Below are 23,253 nucleotides of genomic sequence, written 5' to 3'. Positions count from 1 at the left end.
ACCCTGCTGTGATGTATGAATGTGGAGTGGGGGCAGCACATTTTCCCAATACTATTTCGTAGATAAGCATAGCAATGAGTGAAAATTTCTATAGCTCCCCCTCTTATAAAAGTAGTGATTGTTACTTCAGGAGCCAGGCAGTGTCTGAACGAGCTGTGCTCTGTCTGCCTATAGGACTCTGTACTGGTGTGCTGCCAGCATCTTGTCCCACAAGAATTCAGGCAGCGGGGGAGGATGCTCCTTCTTTTTCAATCTGGTAGAGTTTGCATTTCTCCTTTTATGCTACGTTGCACAGTGAATTGGCAATGTAAATCATGTCTTTTGCCTAGGTGAATTATCACAATGTTAAAATATGAATGCAGTGTATCTTTGCGAAGTTACCATTTTTGGTCTACAGACAAAATCAGAGCTGGCCTGAGAATCAGAGCTTAAATCTCTCTTTATAGGAATGTTGTAGAGTAACAGAGCAGAGAGGGAAGCTCTTCCTCAGATAGAAGGTGAGGTGCATCAACCACTGGAGCTCAGCGTGAATGCAGTCCCCTCCTGTAAGCCCATAGGCAAAACTTAGCCAGAAGATTCTCAGGGCTATGGCTGGTACCCCAGCTGCCTGTGCTGCTCTCAATTCTAGGCTGGATTGCAGCAACTTTTACATTTTGGAAAGTTTGGTCAGTACTGAATGTGATTGCTGGCTCACTCAGAAACACGTCATGTAGAGAGCACAGGCTGGGGAACCCCATGGTTCTTTATTTAAGGAAATGAACATTATAAAGTGTGTGCAAGATTTAACTTTGTTACAAAAACAGGAGAGAGTTGTACAGTGCAGGATTAAATATGGGAATGCTCAAGCAACCAGAAACAATGGGATATCTTATGAAAGGAAAGTTAAAAAAAACATTAAAATGAGGTTCTCTTTGGTGGAAATCTCATAGACAAGCATCTTGCTATGATTCCTCAGAAAGACAGTATTCTGCACAGCTGTTAGCCACGTAAGGGAGAAATATGTATGCACATATCCAAATGTGAATATTCAGTTACTAATCCAGTTTCCTCAAATACTTGGAAAGGAGCTTTCAGCAGTATTTGTTAGCTTAAAAAAAAAATATCATAAAAATCTCCCTTTGAGAAACTGTGTTCCAAAACCTTGATTCTTATTAGGAAGCAAAGCAACTTTTTTTTTTTTTTTTTTTTTTTTTTGTGGCATAAGAATAATCATGCTTTGTGTAAAAGTTCTCAAACATATGGCCTGCAGAAATAACAGGCTTCAGAAAGATTTATCTTTAACAGTATGTAAACAATTTATCTTTGCACGTGGAAGCTGCACATCAGATAAGATGCATTCTTGCAAAGTGCCATTTCTTGAAAAAAAGTCCTCAGTCTCTCCCTTCAGATAAGACCCCACAAAACTGTGTTAGAGAATATATCAAGTGGCACAGAGACAGGAGAGTGGGTAGGAGAGAAGGGAATCCTGCCTGCACTTATTCTGCTATGGCACAGGAGCGTACTGTGTAGACTGCTTGATCACAGGGTTGTGAGGTCTTGTTAATAGCTAGGCTGAGTTATGGAGATGGAAGTATGATTTATGCATTTTGTCAACCACATAAGCAAGCTTTAAACTCACCAGCTTGAATATAATTAATGTCTTTTTCATCATACATTGGACAAAAATAGAACTCTACTAGAAAGCAACATACATTATCTTGTTTTTAATTCCTCTAAGATGCCTAAAGCAATGAAGAGACATGATCTATACCAAGTCTGTGAATGAACACGTAAAACAGAGTTATCTGACAAGGCTAACAGTATCTTTTCAGAAAGACTTTTAAGTAGCCAGCCTTTGTGTCACAGCGCAATCTTTATGGTTGCAGGAGCTTAGCAGGAAGCTTAGAGAGCTTTGCCTGTGTTTTCCTGCTTTTCTCATCAGTGCCTTAATGCCTGCTGATTAAGGGGTCATAAATCTTTGCGATATTAGCAGAGGAGTCCATTTCCATAGCAAATGACAACCTTTCCCTGCCTCCTTTTAACTGTTATCACACACATGCGGCAGCTACTTGTACATATCATTGTCACACACACACCATATATTCTATACAATGAATGCTCTCTTCCTGGAAACCTGAACCTCTTACCACTGCTAGAGAGTAGCCTTTACTCTTGAGGTCATCTAACTTGGCAAGTCAGTGAGTTAATGGGTCTGAAAAGATTATCCTAGACCAAAATCGATGTAAACATTATCCTTTCAATGTGGAACGTATGGGCTTGAATGCCTTTCATCTTTCTCTGCACATTCCAGATGTTTGCTTCTTTCCTCTCATCGTGTATACATGATGGGATAGATAACATACCGAGTTCAGATTTATGTCTAGAACATGATGTGTTTGTACTCTGCTTCATTACACCTTCTTTTTCCCTTTTATTTGGGAAAGAAGTACCTTAAAAGCCTTTTTTTTTAATTCAGGTTTGATTTGTATATTCAGTGCTTTCCAAAAGCAGTCTGGTTAGACTCCCTCATCCTCTTCATTTCCTCTGCTGTTGCCCTGCAATATATCTCCTTTCAGTCAAGGGTGACTCTGTGCTGCAGTGGTTTACTCCTTCGGCTCCTTTGAAAAAGTTCCAGAAGGCAGATCTCAGAATTTGCTTTGGAAAAGTCCTTGGTTGTTTTTTGTTTTTTGTTTGTTTTTTTTTTTGTTTGTTTGTTTGTTTGTTTAAAAATCACTAACATTAAACAGATCTTTAGCATGGGGTATTTTGAGAATTAAATGCTAATTTTTCCCTAGGTGATACTCTAATATGCATTCACTATTTAAGACTATGGGAAACATCTTAAAGTTATAATAGATATTTCAGGTTTTGTCTTTCACTAAATGGCAACAGCCCTTAATGGCTATGTGCTGTTAAAATTTTTGTTTTCTTTTTGTGTTCAACTTGAAGGTCTTTGAAGCTGAACTACTGTTAACTTCTCTAGCATGGGGACAAATTTTTTTGGTATTATGGGATGTTTTTTATTTTTCCAAAACAAGTGTGTTATGTCTAGTGACAAACATCAGATTCCACAGACCAGTTTTTCCTCCTTTTTTCCTGTTTCTCCAGTCTTTGGGTTATTTGACTGTGATTCAATACAGAATAGATTTTTTCCTTTTCCCCTCAACTCAAGGATGATGCAAAAAAAATTAATGCAAAATCAAAATGTCTACTAAAGTGTCAATAAAGGGATTTAAAGAAAAAGGGAGTGTATCCTGAGCTAGGACGCCATTACCATCTGAAAAAATAATTTTGATTATTTCACTCAGTAGTTTATGTTGTTATGTATCTTGTTTCTCTTAAATTAAACAATGGTGTTGTCAATTAAAAGATGCATCTATTTGTCATCAGATATGTATAAAAAATATTTTGGAGGATGTTTTCCCCACAACTTTCTCATTTCTGCACTATGCTACCAATTTATTTTAGTTTTTTCTGAATTCTGTGTACTCTTGTCCTTTCTGCCCTTTGCCCTTGCTTCCACCACTGCACACTTTAGGTAGGGGAAAAGGGCAACCTTCTCTCTTTAGTAGCAGGGAATTTTTAACTATTGACCTTGTCATACAGAGTAACTTACTTTCTATGCATGCAAAGTCCTTGTGAATTACCATGGCATGTAGCTTTAGTTTACCTGAACCCTGACTATACTGCTGAGTTGACAAATTCCAGGGATATGTTCCTCTCTCTTTGAGTTTTATGAGAAACAAGATGCAAAATTCTTGAAGAAGAGGAGATTAATCGAATTTCTTTGAGTTAAAAACACCATATACAAAGGGATGTATGGGAGGGAGCAGATGCTTGGCAGCCAGGGAGGAGACTCCTCTGTGGTCCCTGGGTGCGGTTCTGCCCCCCTTCACTGCTGGAGGTGGCTCTCCATCATGCAAGATGATCTTGAATTTTGCTTGCTATCCGGTGTGATTTGGATCTGTATATTGCATGCATGAGTATTTGTTTATGTATTTATTTTCAGTTGCTTGATTCTAAATCAAGTGCACCAAGTTCAGGGGGAATGAGCCTGAGAGATGCCTTTGATCATCCAAAAGCATTTTGTCTTGGGTCCTTTTCTTACCTTTCCAGGACTCCAGTTGTTGTAAAACAACTGTCCTGGAAGTTCACCATGTGAATTTTGGCATTGCTGCACAAATTAACTTTAGATAAATTGTTTGAGAATTAAGAGTTCAGTCCTCTGACTGGTGGCATTTGGGAAGGGGTTTGTTGGAGGCCACTGGTGAGGATGGGAGAGGCAGACATCCACATACCCTGGCTGACTGTGCCCTTTCCTACGCTCCTGGCCCATGCATTGGGATGTGCTCTTTAGGTTGGCAGCTTGGCCAAACAGACAGCAGCCTCGGTGCCAGCCAAAGGTCCCCTGCTGTAAAGATGTCCTTTAGCTGCTCAGTGTGAACAGCCACCTTAATTCTTCAGTTCTCTTCTGGAATGGCAAAGGGAATTCCCTGGTGGGCTGCAGTGGAGGGGGATCTGTGTATGCACCTTTAAAACAGTTACGTACAACGGAGGAAACCAGGATGTAATTAGCACTGTGTGTATTAGCAGGTGGATTGTGAGTGTACTCTTCCTCTACTAGTAATCCCCCATATTTTGAGTATGGCAAATGGATAGAGGAAATTTGTTGTCTTCATAAAACTGTGTTTCTGTCTGTAATGCCCTGGTCTGACATGGGAGTTTGTAAACTTCCTAGCTCTTCAGAAAGTGTTATCAAGGTGTTTATCTATCAACAGAAAAAAATAGCACCCTCAAAAAATGGAACAGTGAGACTTGAGACTGAGAAACAAATAAAATTTTTAGCTCAAGTGTGCACAGCAGTGGATTGTATCTTTCATATTTTGGGGTTTGTAATACACTTTTGCAAAGATATGGGGAATGCTTGTATAATTTCTCCTTATATACTTTTTGGCGATAAATCAACTCTTATCATGATAATTCAGTTTCTCTATACATGACTATAATACATCTTGAAATTATTTTCATAAATTTGACCGTCTAAGACATTAACCAGATTTTATTGTTCATAATTTCTACATTTCTCATGAATTGCTAAATCGCCTTACAGTTTTAAATATCACGTTTGGTCAAGCCTTTAAGATTTATGTAACTTATCTCTGGTGAAAGAAGGAAATTCAAAAGTAGTAAACTGTCAGGCTGAAAGAAATTTGCAGTAAGTGAATTGTCACACTAAAAGGAGCTTGATTGTTTTATTTCCATTGGCAGTTTTCTAAGTACTTGCAGTGAATTCAGAAAGCAGTCTCGACAAAACTATCTGCTGCCTGGATCTTGGCTTCTCAGGGCTGTGTTATTGGAAAGCTGAAAATTTATAACTAATACTGTTGTCTATGAAAACATATGTTAAAAATACTTAGAAGAAGGATTTGGCAACTCTGATTGTCCATGGAAAAATTATCTTCCATTAATATTTTAAGTTGGTTTTGTGCCTAATTTGTATGGCTAATTCAGTAACTGTTTTTAATTAAGCTTTTAGCAGCCTCCTGTTTGTGTACATGAGCTTTCTATAAGAGGAGAAGGCAAGCTTTAGATAACAGTGGTTTATAGTCCCTTGATATAATGTTATGATGCTCGTAGTGCTCAGCGAGGCCCTCCTTTCCCTGCTATCACATGTAGCTGTGATGGGGGGTCATTCTGCTGCACTCTGCTGTGTAAAGGACTGATGGCTGAAAACAAGTGAGCCTCATTAAGAAGTATAAACTCCATGAAATACTAAAGAGTGTTTTCTCTTATTTGCCCTGTTCTTCATCGCAATGTGGAATATTATCTACTAGTGGTCTTATATTCAACACTACACTTTCCCACTCTAAATATAATGAATTGATATTAAGATAACGAATATAATATTATGTTGCAAGAAACACCAGTTTTAAAGTTTTGCACTTAAAATAATTAAACTGGAGTTACGCTAAGGCATAGAGATGGCCTTCTCCTGTTGATCCTGACACTTCAAGGCTTTCAGGATGTCTGTTTGTGATATGATGAGACTATAGTATTGGGGAGAATGCCTGCAAGCCTTTAATGAAAAAATCAAAAGTCCTTTTACTGATTTTAATCTTCCATACTTAAAGGTAAAAGCTTGTTCTTTCTTGCTTTGCATTGATGTGTCTAATTCTGATTTTAAAATTCAGATTTCTTCTTTTGGTCTTCTACAAAACAACTTTCATACCAACTTGCTTACATTATCTGAAACATAAAGTCAATGTTGCAGGAATGCATTTAGTTTTACATTATGATATATCCTGTTTCTTTGTCATTCAAAATTCTAACGCAGCTTTTGCTTTCTCCTGTGGCAGGATGACAAGGACTTGGTTCATGAGTTTGTTGTTGCTGAAGGTCTGACTTGCTTAATCAAAGTGGGAGCAGAGGCTGACCAGAATTATCAGAACTACATCCTGAGAGGTAAAGGAAATGTATCAAAAAGTTGTTTTAATAGCTCTGAAGCTCTCACATGTCTGCTGCAACTTGTCATATTAAGTGTTTCAGAACATATTTCTCAGTTTGATACCAATTCTTGCATTATGCAGGAAAATTAAAGGGGGGTTAATGCTCACTGCTGAGCAGGATGAATAGTAAAACGTAAATATTGATAGTCCTTCCATTGTGCAGCTTTTCATGTAGATTATACTGAAAATCTATAATTCTAAGCAAAGGCATTCTAAAACTTTCACTGTATAATTTTAAATGTCAAAGGGCACAGAGCAAAATAACTTCTTGGAGTGTGATTAGTAGCTATTGAATAAACAGTGAGACGGTCATATCTTAAGGTCGGTTGGCTGGAAACAATTTTGAGCTATCTGATATTTTGGATTTGTACAGGTAATCAGAGGTTTGCAGTCTGTTCTTGGCACTTAAAAGATAACTTGCAAAGGTAGGTTTTGGAGAGCGATGTGGAAAAGGTGTGTAACTGGATTAGAAAGCTGGTTTACTGTATTGTGGCCCAAATGAACGCCTGTGATTTTTCATCTAACCTGAAAAACAAGGTTGCAAATTCAGAGAGTACCTTCAGTATTTCAAGAGGTTATGAACGAGGGCAGAACTGTCATGCCAAGGGATCTTTGCTGCTGGATGATCTCACAGGAAATAGAGAGCACTAATGAGTGCATAGTTGTGGTGGATTGCTCATTTGAATTTTCTTAGACTGACATATATAGCTGTCTTTAAAAATGTCACTTTGATGTACTTAGCTGCCAAAACTGAAACTGCAAATTGAGGAGTAAACAAATATAAAAGGAGAATGATTTTATAAGATCCAGAAATGCTACCTTATAGAAAGCAAGAATGCAAATAGTAAGTGTGGGCTTTATGCGAAGAACTTGAAAACCAGACTGCAAAAACACCAGCTTTTGGGGGTATAAAAGAAACAAAACCAGAAATTAAGTTTTACGTCAGTAGTTGTGCAGTGAAATAATTGTACTTGAATAGTAGCTTGTATGTACTCAGAAGTTAAAGACTATTAACCACAATGAAACTAGACAAGCTGCAGAAACATGTGAAAGAGAAAAGACTGTCTTTACAGCTGAAAAAGAAGTTTTTTGGAGAAAACTGGCCATAGATGCTCTCAGAAAATTCAGATTGGAAGCAAAATATAGATGCTGTATAGGACAGTCTGGCCTGTAGCCTAGGAACTTATTCCTTTTTCAGCTCAGCATTGATGTAAGTGTGTCTGGATGATGTCTTTGTCCTTCAGCTTTTTGCAGCAAGATATTAAACAATCAAAACAAGGAGGTCAGATAGGTGTTTACCCTACCTGAGCGGTGTAGCGTAAATGGCCTCATAATCCAAACACTGGATAGCCCTGAAGCGCTTCTGCTCCAGTGTCAAATAAGGTCCAGGGCACTGACCCTCACAGGTGACAGAATGATCAGCTGATACCAGACAAATCAGTCACGTTTGAGTGATCTTAGCATGTATTGCATGTACCTTCATCTTACTGAGATCTCATTTTGACATTATCTATATATGCACTGGGAAGAATTAAACTCCCTTCCACATTGATTGTTTTTTTCTTTTCTTTCTTTCCCTTTCTTTTTTTTAAAATAAGAATAAAATATTATCTGTATTACTAGGATGTACCCTAATGCATCCAGAATTCAGGGAGATCACAGTGGTGTCTTTGCTGCTGTGGCTTCTCTAGCTTTCAAGAGCTTGGTGTCCATGGTCTGGTTAGATATTTTCCACTGAATTCAATAAGTGCTAAACAGAGCCATAGTGCCAATGTCCACGGTGTCATATTAAGGAAACTGCAAGCTCTTCTTGTTCCATCGTTATGGATAAGTGATCATAGCTTGTTCAAAATAAATAAAAAACAAACAAAAAACCAACATAAAGTAACCATGCATTATTTATGGCATAAAGTATGCCATAAAGCTAAAAACCTTTCTTTAAGAAGATGCTTTTAGGGATTGGTACCTTCTGAAATCAGGTCTTTTTTTTCCCCTGCTTTGCTGATGTGTGAAGCTGAAGTTTCTCTCTGGGTAGTGTATCCTAGCATCTCTTAGAATAATACGATTTTTCTGTGTGATGTGGGTTTTATTTCTGAAACTAAATCGGTCTTGATTGTCTTTCAAAGTTCAAAGCTTGTTACAACTCCAAGATTATGTCAGCTGGTGTGCAGTACCAGGAGCCAGCATGTACTTTCTGAATAGGTCTGCATGCGCAATGAGATAAATACAGGTTTGGAAGTAGTACAGTGTAGCCAGACAATCTTATCCAGATACATTGAGGAGTGTGCTGAAAAGAAACGTTAAATACGTCATGTAAGAGTGTTTCTGGTATATTATTTTTGGAAGACCATAGCAACTGGCTGGATTCTTCTGTGACAGTCATGTGTATTATTGCAGTGCTGCATTTTACTAAACCCAGAGTACTGGTGAATAGGTGAATGAATTAATGAATTTTACTGAAGATACATCATACTTAGCACTGAGTTGGTCCCATAAGCTTTAAACTCAGTGTTAAGTGACAAAGATTTTTTTTTTTTTTTAAAAAAGTAATCTTTGTCTAGAATTTTTGTGCCTTACTGCTGTGGTGTCTTATTCTGCAGATCCTTTTGAAGGGGATTTTTTTTTTTTTTGGGGGGGGGAAGGTGGCGGGGAATTATCAAATATTATATATATCCCTATATATAATTTCCTATTATATATCAAATAATATATATATATATATATTTCCTATTTTTATCCTTTTTTTTCAAAAAAATCAAATATATAGCAAATATGAAAAATATATTTCCTATTATATATCAAATACCCCAAAATAATAATATCCTTCTTATTTTTGCTGCATGTACCATGAATCATAAAGGGATGGGATTTCTCCTCAGTTTCATGTTCTGGCTGCATTACTCTAGCATGTTTGGTGTAATTCACTGTTTCCTTTTGTGATCCTAACCCGCTCTGCAGGGCTTGTGACATTAAGTGGTAGCCTTAGACATGGCATTGCCTCCTCCATCTCCAGGGCATGCCCATGCCAGGCTGTCTGTCATCTTGACTGTGTGATTTCCCAGCTTCCTGTGAATTTGTTTGCCTGCACTCTTCAAGAAATAGCTTTGGACCTAGGAGGGAAAATATTTTGGAAACATATGTATAGGTAAAAGTTGTAGGTGGTTCGATGAGTTCCCAGGTACAAGTTATTTCATGAGGACATTGCTTTCCTTTTTCCAAAGGTCTGCATTGTTTTCTGGTTATGAATTTCTGTTTAGCGGTTTAACTTGGCTCAAGCCAGACTGAGCTGCCAAAAAAATGACTACATATGAGTCATGAAAATTTTAGTTGCTTTAATGGCTAGAGTGAAGGGAAGCTAAGTGTGGCTTTTCCGTACAACACTGAGAAATCGAGAGAGTTTATTTTTGAGTGCTGAGGAGTGACGGTGTATTTTTGCTGAGGTCTCTGAACTAGGGTTGTTTGACAGTACCTTTCCCAAAGTGTTCCCTTTTCCCAGTGTACAGCCTATAGGCTCTAAAGCAACAGACAGCAGGGCTTCTCTAGAGAGTTACTCTGCGAAAGCCTAGTTCAGAAAGCAGCTTTTTTTCCTCATTACTTCTTCAGTCTAAATTTATTCTTCACTATTCCTTTTAATTATTAGAAATCTAAAGGAACTGTGTTTTGAGGTCCCGTCCATACCCACCCTGAAACAGGCTTGCTTTCCTTCTCTGCCCCCTGCCCCTTCTTTTTTTTCCCTTTGGTGACAATGATCCATAAGGATGATGAACTTCACTCATAGCAATGAAGTTAAAAGTTTCTTTCCTGGTCACAAGATTGCAGGATACTGGACATTGCCTAAATATTCAGAAATAAATGGAAATGGGTGAAAGACAGATGAAAATGACCACAACTGATGAGGATTAATATAAATCTTATCGCAATTTCGAAGATATTTTTGATATATTTTTGAGATCATCTGTTCTTGCACAGAATGAGAAAGCAACACATGCAATGCCATGGCTGAGTGCAGACTAATTAAATAATTGGTAGAATTATGTTAGTTTTCACGTTTTCTGTTAATTTAGCCAGTGCTGTTGGGAAGCTGGGAAAGAAAACCAAATTGTGTAGACCAAAGCTTAACTGTTTTAAAAATATACGGAGTTTGTGAGATAGGAGGATTCAGGGATGAGTCTGTTGACACGAAGATGTGGGAAGCTATGCCTGGTGGGGTCCTGTCCTGTCTGTACATCACATCCAATGAGGACATTGCCAAAAGGTCATCCAACCTTCTTTGCAGAGTGTATTTGTGTACTTGGATTCCTAATTGCTTGCTTATGGATTCAAATTAATACTTAGAGGTGTGCATAATTAGAGGATATCTGGTGTTTGTTCTTGTGGCCTGAAAGCACAAGCCAAGCATCCAGTCCAAGCAGGAAGAGGCCTTGACTTTGCTATGGTGCAAAATTTCAAAGAATTGAGGCTGAAGAAAAAAATAGGATGTCAAACTGTGCTCATACTAAACAATATCTGAATCAAATTCAGCTTTTGGATGCAGCACTGGTTTAGTGAGAGCTGTGTGCTTATATGGGGAGTAAGAATTTGGATTTAAAGCCTGGATGAAAGGTAGTTTTAATTTTGTTTGGCAATTTTGGATTTTTAATTTTGGTTGTTTTTTAAAAAAAAGAAGAAATGAAGGAAAAAAAGTGCTTGAAAGGAGTCTAAGAGTTATAATATGAAGCAATATTTGTGCTTCAAGTTAACTGCTTTCTCCCAAAATCATTGCTCTAAAATTAAAGATACGTAGAATCGTAGAATCATTTAGTTTGGGAAAGACCCTTAAGATCATTGAATCCAACTGTTAACCTAAGACTGCCAATTCTACCACTAAACCACATCCCTGAGTGTCATGTCTACATATATTTTAAATACCTCTAGCGGTGGTATAGCCAAAACTTAATTAATCTATACTTAATTCAATAATTTGGGCAGAAGACTAGGTTGCAGTAGAACCAGTTGTGGGTTTTCCCATCACAGGCTCACTGCACTTCTGATAAAGTGATAAATTCTTGTTGGTCTCAACAGATACTGGTGCAAGCACAGCAGATGAAGATGGTCCTGAGTGAGGGATATGACATAGTTTGAGGTATAATTACATATCTTTTAAGAGGATTAAAGGTTCATACACAGCATCAGCATCTTCAGTCTAATAGAACAGCAGCTTTATTACTACACCCTGCATTTTTTTTTTCCTTATAAATATTAATGCTGGTTTGTTTTGGAATTGCATTTGTACAAACATGCCTTTATCTTTGTGCAGATAGAATGAATAAGTAGAAGCACTATTATTTTTTGCTCTTTTTGCAAGGCCTTTCAGGACTTGTAAGTAATTTTATGGGGGGCTTTTACCAGAAAAGTCCTATGTGAGTCCTAAAATGTAAATAAGAAAGAATTAAGTATCTTAAAAAGGCTGAAATCATGTGTGAAAAGTAACTCCAAGGCACATTCTGATCTTTGCAACATGTTTAAATTATGCAGGGTTCTATTAAAATGATGTCCTTCAAGCATGATATCTGCAATTTGCACAGTTGTGAACTGCAAGTGATGGAGGACTTCCCAAGGGGAGCAGTGACTTCCCAAAGCACAGGAGTGGGAACTGAGGACCCCGAAACTTTCCAATCCCCCACTGGGGCATGAGGATGGGGGAACCTTTTGATTCCTCTCCTTTCTAGTCAGTAAATGAGAGGCAGTCTTTGCAGAGGGGTAGATGGAGGGAAAGGATGTAGTCATATCTGGGTAGTTAACCTTTCAGTAACCTCTACTTCCTACTGCAGCAAGGTATTTCTATATTTGTGTTTTACATGTGCTTTTAATTAATCAGTATAGTGTAGCTGACAACAAAATGTGCAAAGAAATTGTTGTAAGAGCTACTGGGTACCAAGCAGAAAGTGATTTTGCTGTTGGAATTAGGAAATGCTGACCAGTTTGACAGGGTGGTCAAAGAGGCATAGGAGCCACCAGAGTCAGAATCGCCAGTGAATGCCCAGGCAGGGATTCCAGCAACAGGCAAACAGCTCAATTGCAGATGTGTACCAAAGCCACGAACTGTTAGGCCTATTTATAAAGCCCGTGCTATAAAGAGGCATGCGATCCCACCTGCATGCCAACTTTAGAATGAAGAGCTGTGCTGCGTATTCTGGGAAATCAGATTAAATTCCTGAAACGACTCACTGCTGGATGGTAAAAGACCATCTGGTTATTGTCTGTCATCAGGCCACTGTGGGCCTGAAGATCTCAAGGAGCTAGAGGAAGTTGAAGGTGAGGATGAGGTTTTGCAAGCAGGCGGTAGAAGCTGCTACTGATAAACCTTTCATTCTGAAAGCCAGACATGAATTTATCAGGGAGCCGGTGGCATTTCTGCATCAAGCCAACTGCTACTAGGAATGCTTGGGGTTTGTAAGTGTGCTCTGTAATGAGGGGATGATCCATTTCCAGGAACTGGAAAGCTGTTTTTATCCAAAGGCCCCTCATTGTTACAAGGGCATGGATGCTTCCAGTGCTCTTGAATTTTCCTCCCTCACCCTGATAATGATGTGGCTTTGTCCTTTTGCATTAAAGGTTAGGTATTACAAAGCATTTAGCATGGGGAATCACATTCTTCTGCAGTAAATGCACGTGAAGCATTGTATCATTAACAAGGTTTGTGTAAATATCAAAAGACTAGAAATAAGGTCTATGTCTATCCTAAATAGATGTGTCTTTCTGGGTATGTACCACAGCAGTAAAACAGATGGCAGTAATGTAAGTTTAGTTTGTGAAAATTGAGCTGATATTGTGTATCATGCATACCCTTCCTATTTCAGTGTGAACTGGAGAACTGTTTAAAGTTTTCCAGCTGTAGAAAAGTATCCCAGCCCCAAGTATATAGGAACAGACAGCACATGATTAGGCTTACATTTGCATTTCTTTCTTTTCCTGAAGTGAATCATGAAAACTTTCCTGACTTTCTTCTCTTAACCTTCAATGTGCAGGTATCCATATGTGACTGTGAAGTTCTTGCACACATCTCACCATATTCAAGTTGACTTCTTACGTGCAGTCCTTTTAAATTATGTAAACTTCTCAGCTGATCTCAAAGTAGCCGTAGTAACAGCCTCTGCTATAAAGAGAAACCAAATGTCTAAAGCACCATTACTTAGGAGTGTTGCTTCTGAAAGGGTCTTCCTGGCTCAGTCTCCCTGTAAATTCATTTCTTTGATCTTTCTGCTGAGTCCTTAAGAAAGCATTTCAGAGTTGGATGCTTGTCCTGTGGGGATCTGAACTTTTATTTTATGCTGGATATCATATCGCAGTCCCATGAAACCATACCAACAGATGACATCTCTGCCTGGAAGCTGTTATGTCCACATAGTATGGGGCAGCTCCACATGGAGATAGAGCATAGGTTCCCCCCACCACTACCAAAAAAAGCCAAACCAAAACGCACCAAACCAACCACAGCTATGTTAGAAAATCAGTAACAAACTAGTGTACCTGTGCTTATAAGACTTGTTAATGAGCAGCACTGCTGAGCTTAGATATGGCATTGCTGTGATGCAGCCATGCCATCTCCCTTTGTGAAATGGGCTACACTGCAGCTTTCCATCAGTGAGCTTTGCAGGTGCCATTTGTTGTAGCTCATATGAAAAGTAACAGTCACAGAAAAATCAGACCTGTACCTGATGGCTCAGAACCTCTTCTTGCTACATGTATGCAGAAAGCTCAAGACGTGCCTTTTTTTGTGTCTTGAAAAGCCATGGAATGAAAAAATACAAATGGATTTAGCATCGTGATTTATGGACTCTTTAGATTAGAAATAATGAGATTACAGTGCTCTGCACTGTACCAGAAAAAAGAGCACATTATACTATCTCCATGATTAATATTATAAACATTAAACCTCCTTGGCTCAGTAGCTAAATCCTCTTTCACTTCTGCAAATATCTCTTTAAGAATAAATGCATTTGTTTACTTGTACAAGAGCAATTGGGAGAGCTCTTCCTTGGAAACCATGCAGTTTAAAAAGAGAGAAAACATCATCTTTGCTTTCCTCTTTATGCTTTTAGTGTTTCCTTTCTCTATTTCTCATCTGCCTATTTTAGAACGATATTTACTAGACTCGATCTGTGCATGCATTTGCCTGAGTTTCCTACCAAACACAACAGTAAGCGATCCCTGAGTCTGAGCACTGCCCTCTCTTTTCTCCGCCTCCTCCTTCCCTACCTTCTCCCTGAATGTGATTCTGATCCATGATCCATCAGGAAGCAGAGCCAGATGGTCCTCACACACAGCATACAGTACGAGTTCTCCCGTTCTGGGATGGGAATTGGCACTGAAGCAAATTTGAGTTCAAAAGTTTAACCAACCTTTTGTAATTTACACATCTACAAATAAACAGAGCTGTTCCTTGCACTGTACATTATATGGAATGACCTTTCTCGTTGGGACTGCTTGTGAGGAGGATATAGGGTTCTCATGGTCTACATGGAATTCAGCAATAACACCACCATAAAATTATGGATTTCCCTTGTTTTTAAAGCTGACAGAAGCTGGGAGGCTTTGGGTTGCTTTCTGTCTCCCTGAAAATGAATCTTCAGTTTTTTTGTAATTTTTTTTAATGCTTTGTGAAATTCCCATGAAATGTGATACCTCAGGCTATGCATACCCTGTGTAAAATGAGGAACTGAACCATGAAAAATGCACATCCTTAAGTACTAAGCAAAGAATAAGTACTTGGGAAGTAGTCCCAGGGGCCTTTAAAGGCATGGTGGACGTTATATGATTTAAATACTCAAACTTCATGAGCAAGCTTTGAAAACAATGTACCGATTCCAGCTGGTAGAAGCATATTACAAAGTATTTTTGCCTTTTTGTAGTAATATTGTAGCCTGAATGTATCCAAAAACTGATTCATTAGAGAAGGAGAAAATATACATAAAATAAAAACATTCATAATCCAGCACAGACATTAATGCTTGCACAAAATATGCAGCTGCTGGAAATGTCACTATTAATTACTTGTACTGAACTATATGCACATAAAACATGGTAAAATATGGTTGGTAATTAGTGTTTGATTTTTCCCATTTCAATATTAGATGCTTCCCCAGCTATCTGTGGTGGTGATTGCCAGGGTGTCACACAGAGTGCTGCTCTGTCCTGATACAGAAGCAGGGGAAATTAAGGGCTTTAAAGGAGGGGAGGGTCAAATATGTAGGATAATTAGAAAGTGCTGACTGTTATTCCATGAAAGTGATTATTGTGTGACATAAGGATGCATCAAAAATGAGATTCTTCAAATGTCTTCAGAGTTAATTTCCATATCCAAATATATTTGAGTTATTTTTTTACATCTTAGACCTGTCTGTCTGGATTTTTTGCAAATGGGCATGCATATGCATCTCATAGGTGCAATCAGAAAACTGGAGCAGTGGACTGTAAACTCTTAAAATACTTATTTTCATTACCATGAGACAGTGACCTTCATTAAGTCTCTGATTGCTACTGCATCAAAATTTAAAAAAAAACATAGACAATTCAAGAATCTAAAAGCTAAACCACAGGACTTGCATGTATTAGCACAGTATTAATTTCTAACCTATCATAAATGCTGTGTTTATACATATGTGTCTAAGAAAAACTGTACAATATTCATAGGCTGATAACAGTGAAGGATAATCTTAGCGTATGGGAATATTAACATCTCTGCTGTTGTGGAGGGGTTCTGCTCACTTGTTCTTCTGCACAGCCGTGAGGAGCGCATGCCCCTTGGGAAGATGGAAGTAGCTAATAGCTGTGTGGGTACGTAAATTTAATGTGGAAAGATGGAAAGTCTTTTTGCTGCTTTGTAATGAAGTATAATGACCAGCTTACCATCTGTCAGTGCTACTTACTGCCCTCCTCCTCTCCCACCTCCACCACCTCTCATACCCATGACTGGAGCTACTGATGCTGGCATTGGAGTGAAGAGAGAACATGGGCTGGCATCCTCCCACTCCTCACGTGTATGTGAAGGTTGTCAGTGGATGCTCAGGCAGGGACTGAGCAGACCTGGTAAGGTAGCAAAGCTGAGGTGCTGTGGAAATGTAGACATGTTACTGTGTCTTTCCTCTGCAAGCCAGAGGGAGAAGAGTTCTGGTTGGAGGTCCCTGCCTGCTAGTGGGGGAGAAGCACAGGTCTGTCCTGTGCCTCTGAAGTTTTTAAAAAAGTGGGGATTCATAAACTATGAATTTATTAATTGTGACACAATTTCTTTCTCTGTATTTCCAGGCAAGAAAGAATTTTTCCTGTTTTCACTGTGACACATTTCCAGCTTTTTCTGTTTAAGTTTCTGACACTAAAGCCTGTGCTGTTAAGCCAGGAGAGGAGACTGTGCCCACGCCCTGCTCACTAATGATGCAGGAGCACCAGCTTGCACTAGCTGCTAAAAACAGTACCTCTGTTGTATAGGATTGTTTTTTCAATAATTTATCATTTTCTTTGAAGTTTCTTCCCAGAGCTTTTAGTTAAGAGAGTTTACTGATGTGTAGGTGCCATGCAAAATAAGTATTTTTTTTCTTTCCCTCTAGTAATATGGTGACAGCAAGAAAGTAAATAAATAATCTTCCCTCTTCCAACTTTACAAGTACTATGGTTCGTGCCCACCCCACCCCTGACCCCCCACCCCCCTGAGATGACAGAAGTGATCACAGAAGAGAGGGAGGGGATATTCAGGGTGTGTGGGAGCAGGGAGGACCACAGGGCCGTGGACTCAAGGCCAAGGCTGGAATGTTTCAGTCCCACAGACTGGTGTTCCCAGAAACAGTTGAGTAATGAGTAAGTTACAGGAGTGAGGTCGTGTATTGATGCTGAACTCAGTAATCTTAAAATCTCTGAATTAAAGAAAATGTAGCAAGGAGAAGTTTAAGGCTTGCACCTTGAGTTTTTGACATTGTATCAGGCCTGAAAGAACACATTAAGGGAAGAAAAGTGGTATGTGAGCTACTGAGAGGGTCTCCATAAAGAAAGATCTCCCTGCTGCTGGGAAGCCAAGGAGCATTAGCAACCCACAGGAAAGACTGCTGGTTTAGGGCAGATCCTAAGGGTTGCCTTTAATGAAAAGCGCAGGAGGACAGACTTTCTTTAGGAGTTTACTACTTTTTCTTTTGACATTTCGCAGTTCCTTGACATGGAGAAACTTTAAAAATACTGATGTTTTCTGGGAGAAGTGCCGTCAGATGGCTCTGCTGGAGTTCACTGGAGTCGCTGGAGTGCTATTCAGGATTTAGTATATCTATAGTGTGTTTTAAGTGTGTTTGTTTAAATGACAGGTGGCATCTTAAAGACTTCTGCCAATACTGGGCAATATCCTCTTTCCTCCTACTTAACCTATCTCCTACTATACATTATCATGTGCCCAGACAAGGATCTCAGCTTCCTCCATCCCTGTCTTTCCTGTCTCTGTCCCTGCCCTCCGCCCCACCCTCACCCCCGACTTCCTAATTTTGTACTCCAAATATTTGCTTCAGAAAGACCTCTGCTATTTTTAAAGTTGTGCCCCAAGTTGGCTTTGGGTACAATGGGGTTGCACAGCCCTTACTTCTGACAAGCTTTGAGTATGTGGAGTAACAAGGGTCACTGTTATCAGGCTTTCACCCGGGGTGCTCCACATCTCGGTAGCCGGCCCCTGTGCGCAGGGAGCAGTCTCAAGGAGCAGACACTGTTTTCTTACCCAGGCATTATGGTGGGCAGCAGTTCTGCTTTTAAAGCAGCAACTCTGAGACATGGTTTCCAACTTCCCAAAAATCAGTAGTGGGTCACCATATGATTGCTTTTAGTATTCAGGTTAGTATCAGTGATGGAAACATTGGTTGTAGTATTTATTAACCAGATATATTGGTTGCTAAGAATATTCTTTTACATGTGCTTTTGAGAAAGGTTTCTGATATTCTACAATATGATTACCGATGAACACACTAAGAATACTGTTAAGGTTGGTAAATAAAACTCTTGTAAATTAAGAAATACCTGTGTGCCCTTACTTTGCAGAGATGCATCCCCCCTTTGTGTGGAAGCTGATCCAGCCTTTGATCGCATAGTGGTGTGGCTTTTCCTACAGCTGCTCTGCTTCACCTGGTGGGCAGCATTGCACCTGTGCACTTAACAAACACCTTCTGAATAGCTCGTCTCCTTATCAGTGCTTCCCAAGGCTTTGGGATTTATTTTGTGCTATGCAGGTTCTATTATAAAACATTTGTTTTCCTCGTGGATTTTCTGTGGTTTGCCAGTAAATGTTATCCAAGAGCTGAAAGGGCAGCATTATCTTTGTGTTGCAGATAAAGAAATGAGGCACTTGAAAACAGACATGTTCTGAATTCAGAAAGATCAGGAAGCCTAAATGTTATGTTTGGGGCTTGTCCTTGGGTTGATTTTTCAAACTCTATATGGTACATTCTGTTTATGCCTTTTTAATCTTTACTCTTAACTCTATATGGTGCATTCTGTTTATGCCTTTTTAATCTTTACTCTTAGGTCTTCTGTTCCTGTTTAGACTCTTGCCCAGCCTGTTCTAGTTTTCTTTCTCTGATCTGTATGTATTTTCCCCTTCCCACATCAACTTCCTTTAACCTACATCACTTTATCAGTTCATTTACATCATTGATCCATTCATCAATTTTCATAAAATAATTTACATTAATTTCTTCACCAGTTTAAGCTGACTTAAACACCTTTTGTTCCCGTCACCTCTTCCCACCTTTGAACTGTCTGTCCTGGGTTCTGGCACCACAGCTGTGTTTGTGTAATGATGTAATGATCTTGACAGAGGAGTGTGTTCATCTTAAAAAAATGGTATGAAAAGGTGGATATTTTGATGTTCTGGATATTTTCTTTTTTTAGTACTGTTGAATTACTCACTCTGGTTCTCAGTGGTGGGACACTAACAGCAAAACCGAGTTTGACCCGAGACAAAGAAATAAGGGAGAGCATTGCAGTGCCACTATCAAGTATGTAGTCACAGATTTGGTCTCCTATGTCTTGTCCGTTGCTTTCTTCAACATTGCTCACAACAGTCCTAATCCCTACGTCCCCCCCAGCCAAATAGCATTTAGTCTTTTCCATTATTTCCCTCATTTATCTCAGTCACTTCATCTCTTTTCATAACTCTCAGATGCTCATCAGGCTTTTTGTCACTGTGCCTCCTTTAACTCTTTCATTTCTTTGAACCTCTCTGGTTTAAATTTTGTTTTCTTGAGTGTTCAGATCAGGATTCACCTCCCCACCCTCTAGGTAACAAAACAGTTCCTTTAAAACAAAACCAAAGAACCCTCACAAGCTGCCTGCTCTTAGAGTGCTCTGTCCTTCCTTGGTGTGCAGCATCTGGGAGCATTTTTTGAGCTTCAAGGACAGAGTGTTGAGGGGTTTCAGCTGATCGCATATGTTCAGCAGAGCCTGTTGTAAGTGTCAATGGTTATTTCAAAACCTTATAAGTACACAAAGTTTGGATGCATTTTAAGGAGGTCTATATGAGTTTTTTCACTGACATGAGATTATAATTTTCCTGAGTTTTCCAAAGACCTCAAAATCAAAAAATCTTACAATTTCTAAAAATATTATCAACAGTATTTTTAATTTCCAGTGAGATCTTCTTTCCCTCCTTCCTCCTCCTGCCTTCCACAAACCCACCCCAAAAGTAATGTGTTAGAAATTTTCCATGAAAAAATAAAGTGTTGTTTCAAACACCACAAAGAGAGTTTCAGTCCAAACTCAAAACTTGAGGAAATTATGGATAACTAAACTTAGAAATGTTTCCATGGGAAGTGTCAGGCAATTTTAGTAACAAGCAACAATACCTGTCTCATATGTAATGAGCCTTCAATTTTATTTTCATGAGGCTGATGGCTCACTTTAAATACTGAAAATACACAGGAAATTAGTGCTTTATGAGAAATGACTTGTGTTGCTTTATTTTGGTCTTTAGATGTAGTACTTTGATTTGATAGGGTGACCTGCTAAACCAGTTACACTCAGAATATACTTGTTTGATTTTTACATACAAAGAACAGACCTAAGAATCTTTTGAATTTAAAGAGGTGTTCTAATGTTGAGCTTTTGTGTAATGTCATCATTGTGAATTGGCAGAGCAGAACCTGACTGAGAAGTGTTCGTCAGAAATGTCTGTTGGAATCTTGGCTTTATATCAGTCCTCTGGAGTATGTAAGGATAGTTAAACATGTAATAAGTATCATTTAAAATAATATCTTTCGGCTGGATTACCGGGCAGGATTTGTCTCTCCTAATTCCAGTTACCTTGCCTCAGGTAGTTAGCTAAACTCCTTGAGCAAAAGATAATACAGCATGCCTGTGTGATTGAAGTGGATTTGCTCCCTGATTAGCAGTTTGCTTCCTGTCTGCTGTTGTCTTTTTTCCTCTGTTTTCATGTGAGGTCATAAGTGTGTGTGTGCACTTATAGTTTAACATAAGAGGGGCTTGAGTAATTTACTTCATTTTAATCCGAACTAGTTCCTCAAGAACAGTAGAGGGAACTCAGCAGAAACTACTTCAGACCTGTACGCTTTCCCAGTTCTGACAAGAAAGTTACTGGTGATAGAGCCTCAGTCTGAATGTCCATGGTCATTTCCCTCAAACAATGAGTCTAGTCTGTCTTTGAAGAGGTTGAATAAGCTGGTTTATAGTTAGCTTTGTGAAAAGCATTTATCCTTCAGTAACTTTTCATTACATTTAGTGTGTGTGTGTGGAGGGGGGATGAGATGAGGAAGGAGACAGAAAATCCTCTGTCAACCTACTCCTGAACTCAAGAGTTGCAGAGCGTAAATGTCTAGCACGTTTTCAGGCTGTGGGAATCCTGGTGATGTGACATGCTTATTGCTGTCGTTTATAGGCAAAGTCAATGCTTACTATAAAAAGCCATAGCACCATTATGTGTTTAGTGGGTATAATGTTTCACTGAATCATCTAGTAGAAGAGGAGGGCTTTCCCTTTGATTTTAAGAGCATGTCAGGAGGAGTATGCTCCTGTATTTGGTGTCCAAAGTTACGTACTGTGCATGTCACCTTTCCCTAGATCTCTATAGACAAGTAGGAAATGGAATGCATAAAAGAACATAAGATTAGGAACCAGCTTTGTAATGTTTTATACTCATTGGATATGTACTATAGAAACAACCACCCCTGTGTAATACATACCTTTTGACCATGCTGATTCTAACAGAACAAGACAGAAAGGACATTTGGATCACTTGTAGACTCAGAGACTGGATCTCCTATGAGTACACAGAACTGTCCTGGCATGCTTGGGACTGCCAGGCTGGTCAGGACAGGAGTCTGCCTGCCCCACAGGACTCGGTCAGAAAAAGACTCATGTTTTGTACTTGATTCCACTGGAACCGAATGACACGCAAGGGCCCTGTATTTTTGAAGGCTCTACTTAGTTGCTTGCCATGACTGGCATTCACGGATGGCAGAATCATAATTTCAGAGGGTTTTAGCCTCATTGCCTCGGTTGAACAAAAACCTGAGTAGGTATTTCTGAAAAGAAAGTCCGAATCATATTTATTAATCCACACCAGCAAAGCCAGCTTTTGGCCAACAGAACTATAGTGCACATGCTTCCAAAGCTCCTGTAAGAGCTGTGTGGTGGGATGTGCCACCTAAAGCCCGTCCTTGCATGTGGTGGCCTGTGTCAGCCCCGAGGTGGCTGGCCGAGTACCATGGACAGGGGCAACTCAACTACGCTTGTACAGAGCTTGGAGCCCAGCAGCATTGTTGGAGAAGATCTGGTGAGTCTGCACAAACTTGTTGCCAAACCAGTCATTAACAACTGCATGCGAACTAGATAAACCCTCTAAGCTTTTTCTCACAGGCATTCCAAATTTCAGTCCTCCTGTGCAATTGTGTTAGGTCCAGAGCTATCCAAGGCCCTTAAAATTCTGTCTGACAGATAAAGAAAACTACTCCTGCCTGAAAGCGCTGCAGGTGCAGGCTCCTCTCTCAGTGTTTTCCTCTTTGTGCCAAGAAAACCCTTTCAAATGCCTTTTTGTGTCAAATGAATTTTGAGAAGTCATGACCTGCATTCTTTATATGATACTTCGTTTGACCACAGTGATGTTGTGATCTTAAGCAGCCTTGTCCCCAAGTGGTATTAGAACTCCATGTCAGCTAACCTGTAGCTGAAGCATTAACATGCTTCTTTCAGATGTGTGCCAGAATATATTACTTGGTTAAAACCAGAGTATTCAGACTGTTTTTTGGCTGTGGGTTACCCATAGACAGTTTGGGTTTTTTTTTCTAAACGTGCCTTTGCAGGTTACCCATAGATAGTTTGTTGGTTTTTTCTCTAAACATGCCTTTGCAAAGGTTGTGGCAAAAAACCAGGTTGGATTTTTTGGGGTTTGAGTTGTTTTTTTGGTTTGTTTTATTTTTCCTAGTCTAAAATATTTCACTAATGACAGTTGACATCACCTGCTTCCTTCAGACAAGACCAGGTACAAAGAAAAGAAAAAGATCAGATATTTGGGTCAGGAAAACAATGTTGAGAGATTAAGGCTTCTTATTTCGGTTGTGCTATAAGGATGCTGAAATGTAAAACGCCACCCATGCTAAAGGTACTTGAAGAGATAATGATTACTGTAAAGAATCTGTAATTTTATGGTATGTGGTCAGTGTGAGTAAGGCAACACATGTTCTGTCCTTGATTTGTGAGTTCTTCCCCCATTCTGCATGTCTAATTGTCAGGGAATCAGAGGAATGTTATGGCT

General features: G+C 39.2%; 1 protein-coding gene across 3 annotated transcripts in view; it reads left to right on the top strand.

The window, feature by feature from the left end:
- Nucleotides 1-23,253, top strand: part of FHOD3 (formin homology 2 domain containing 3) — a 417,165-nt gene that overhangs the window by 198,831 nt on the left and 195,081 nt on the right. For all 3 annotated transcript variants that reach the window (XM_037381206.1, XM_037381205.1, XM_037381207.1), the window contains exon 5: nucleotides 6,336-6,441. In XM_037381206.1, coding sequence (XP_037237103.1) covers nucleotides 6,336-6,441 — 106 coding nt within the window. The remainder of the gene's footprint in view (nucleotides 1-6,335; nucleotides 6,442-23,253) is intronic.

This window comes from Falco rusticolus, chromosome 3 (assembly GCF_015220075.1).
Source record: "Falco rusticolus isolate bFalRus1 chromosome 3, bFalRus1.pri, whole genome shotgun sequence".
Lineage (NCBI taxonomy): Eukaryota > Metazoa > Chordata > Aves > Falconiformes > Falconidae > Falco > Falco rusticolus.
This window is presented reverse-complemented; position numbering and strand designations above follow the sequence as displayed.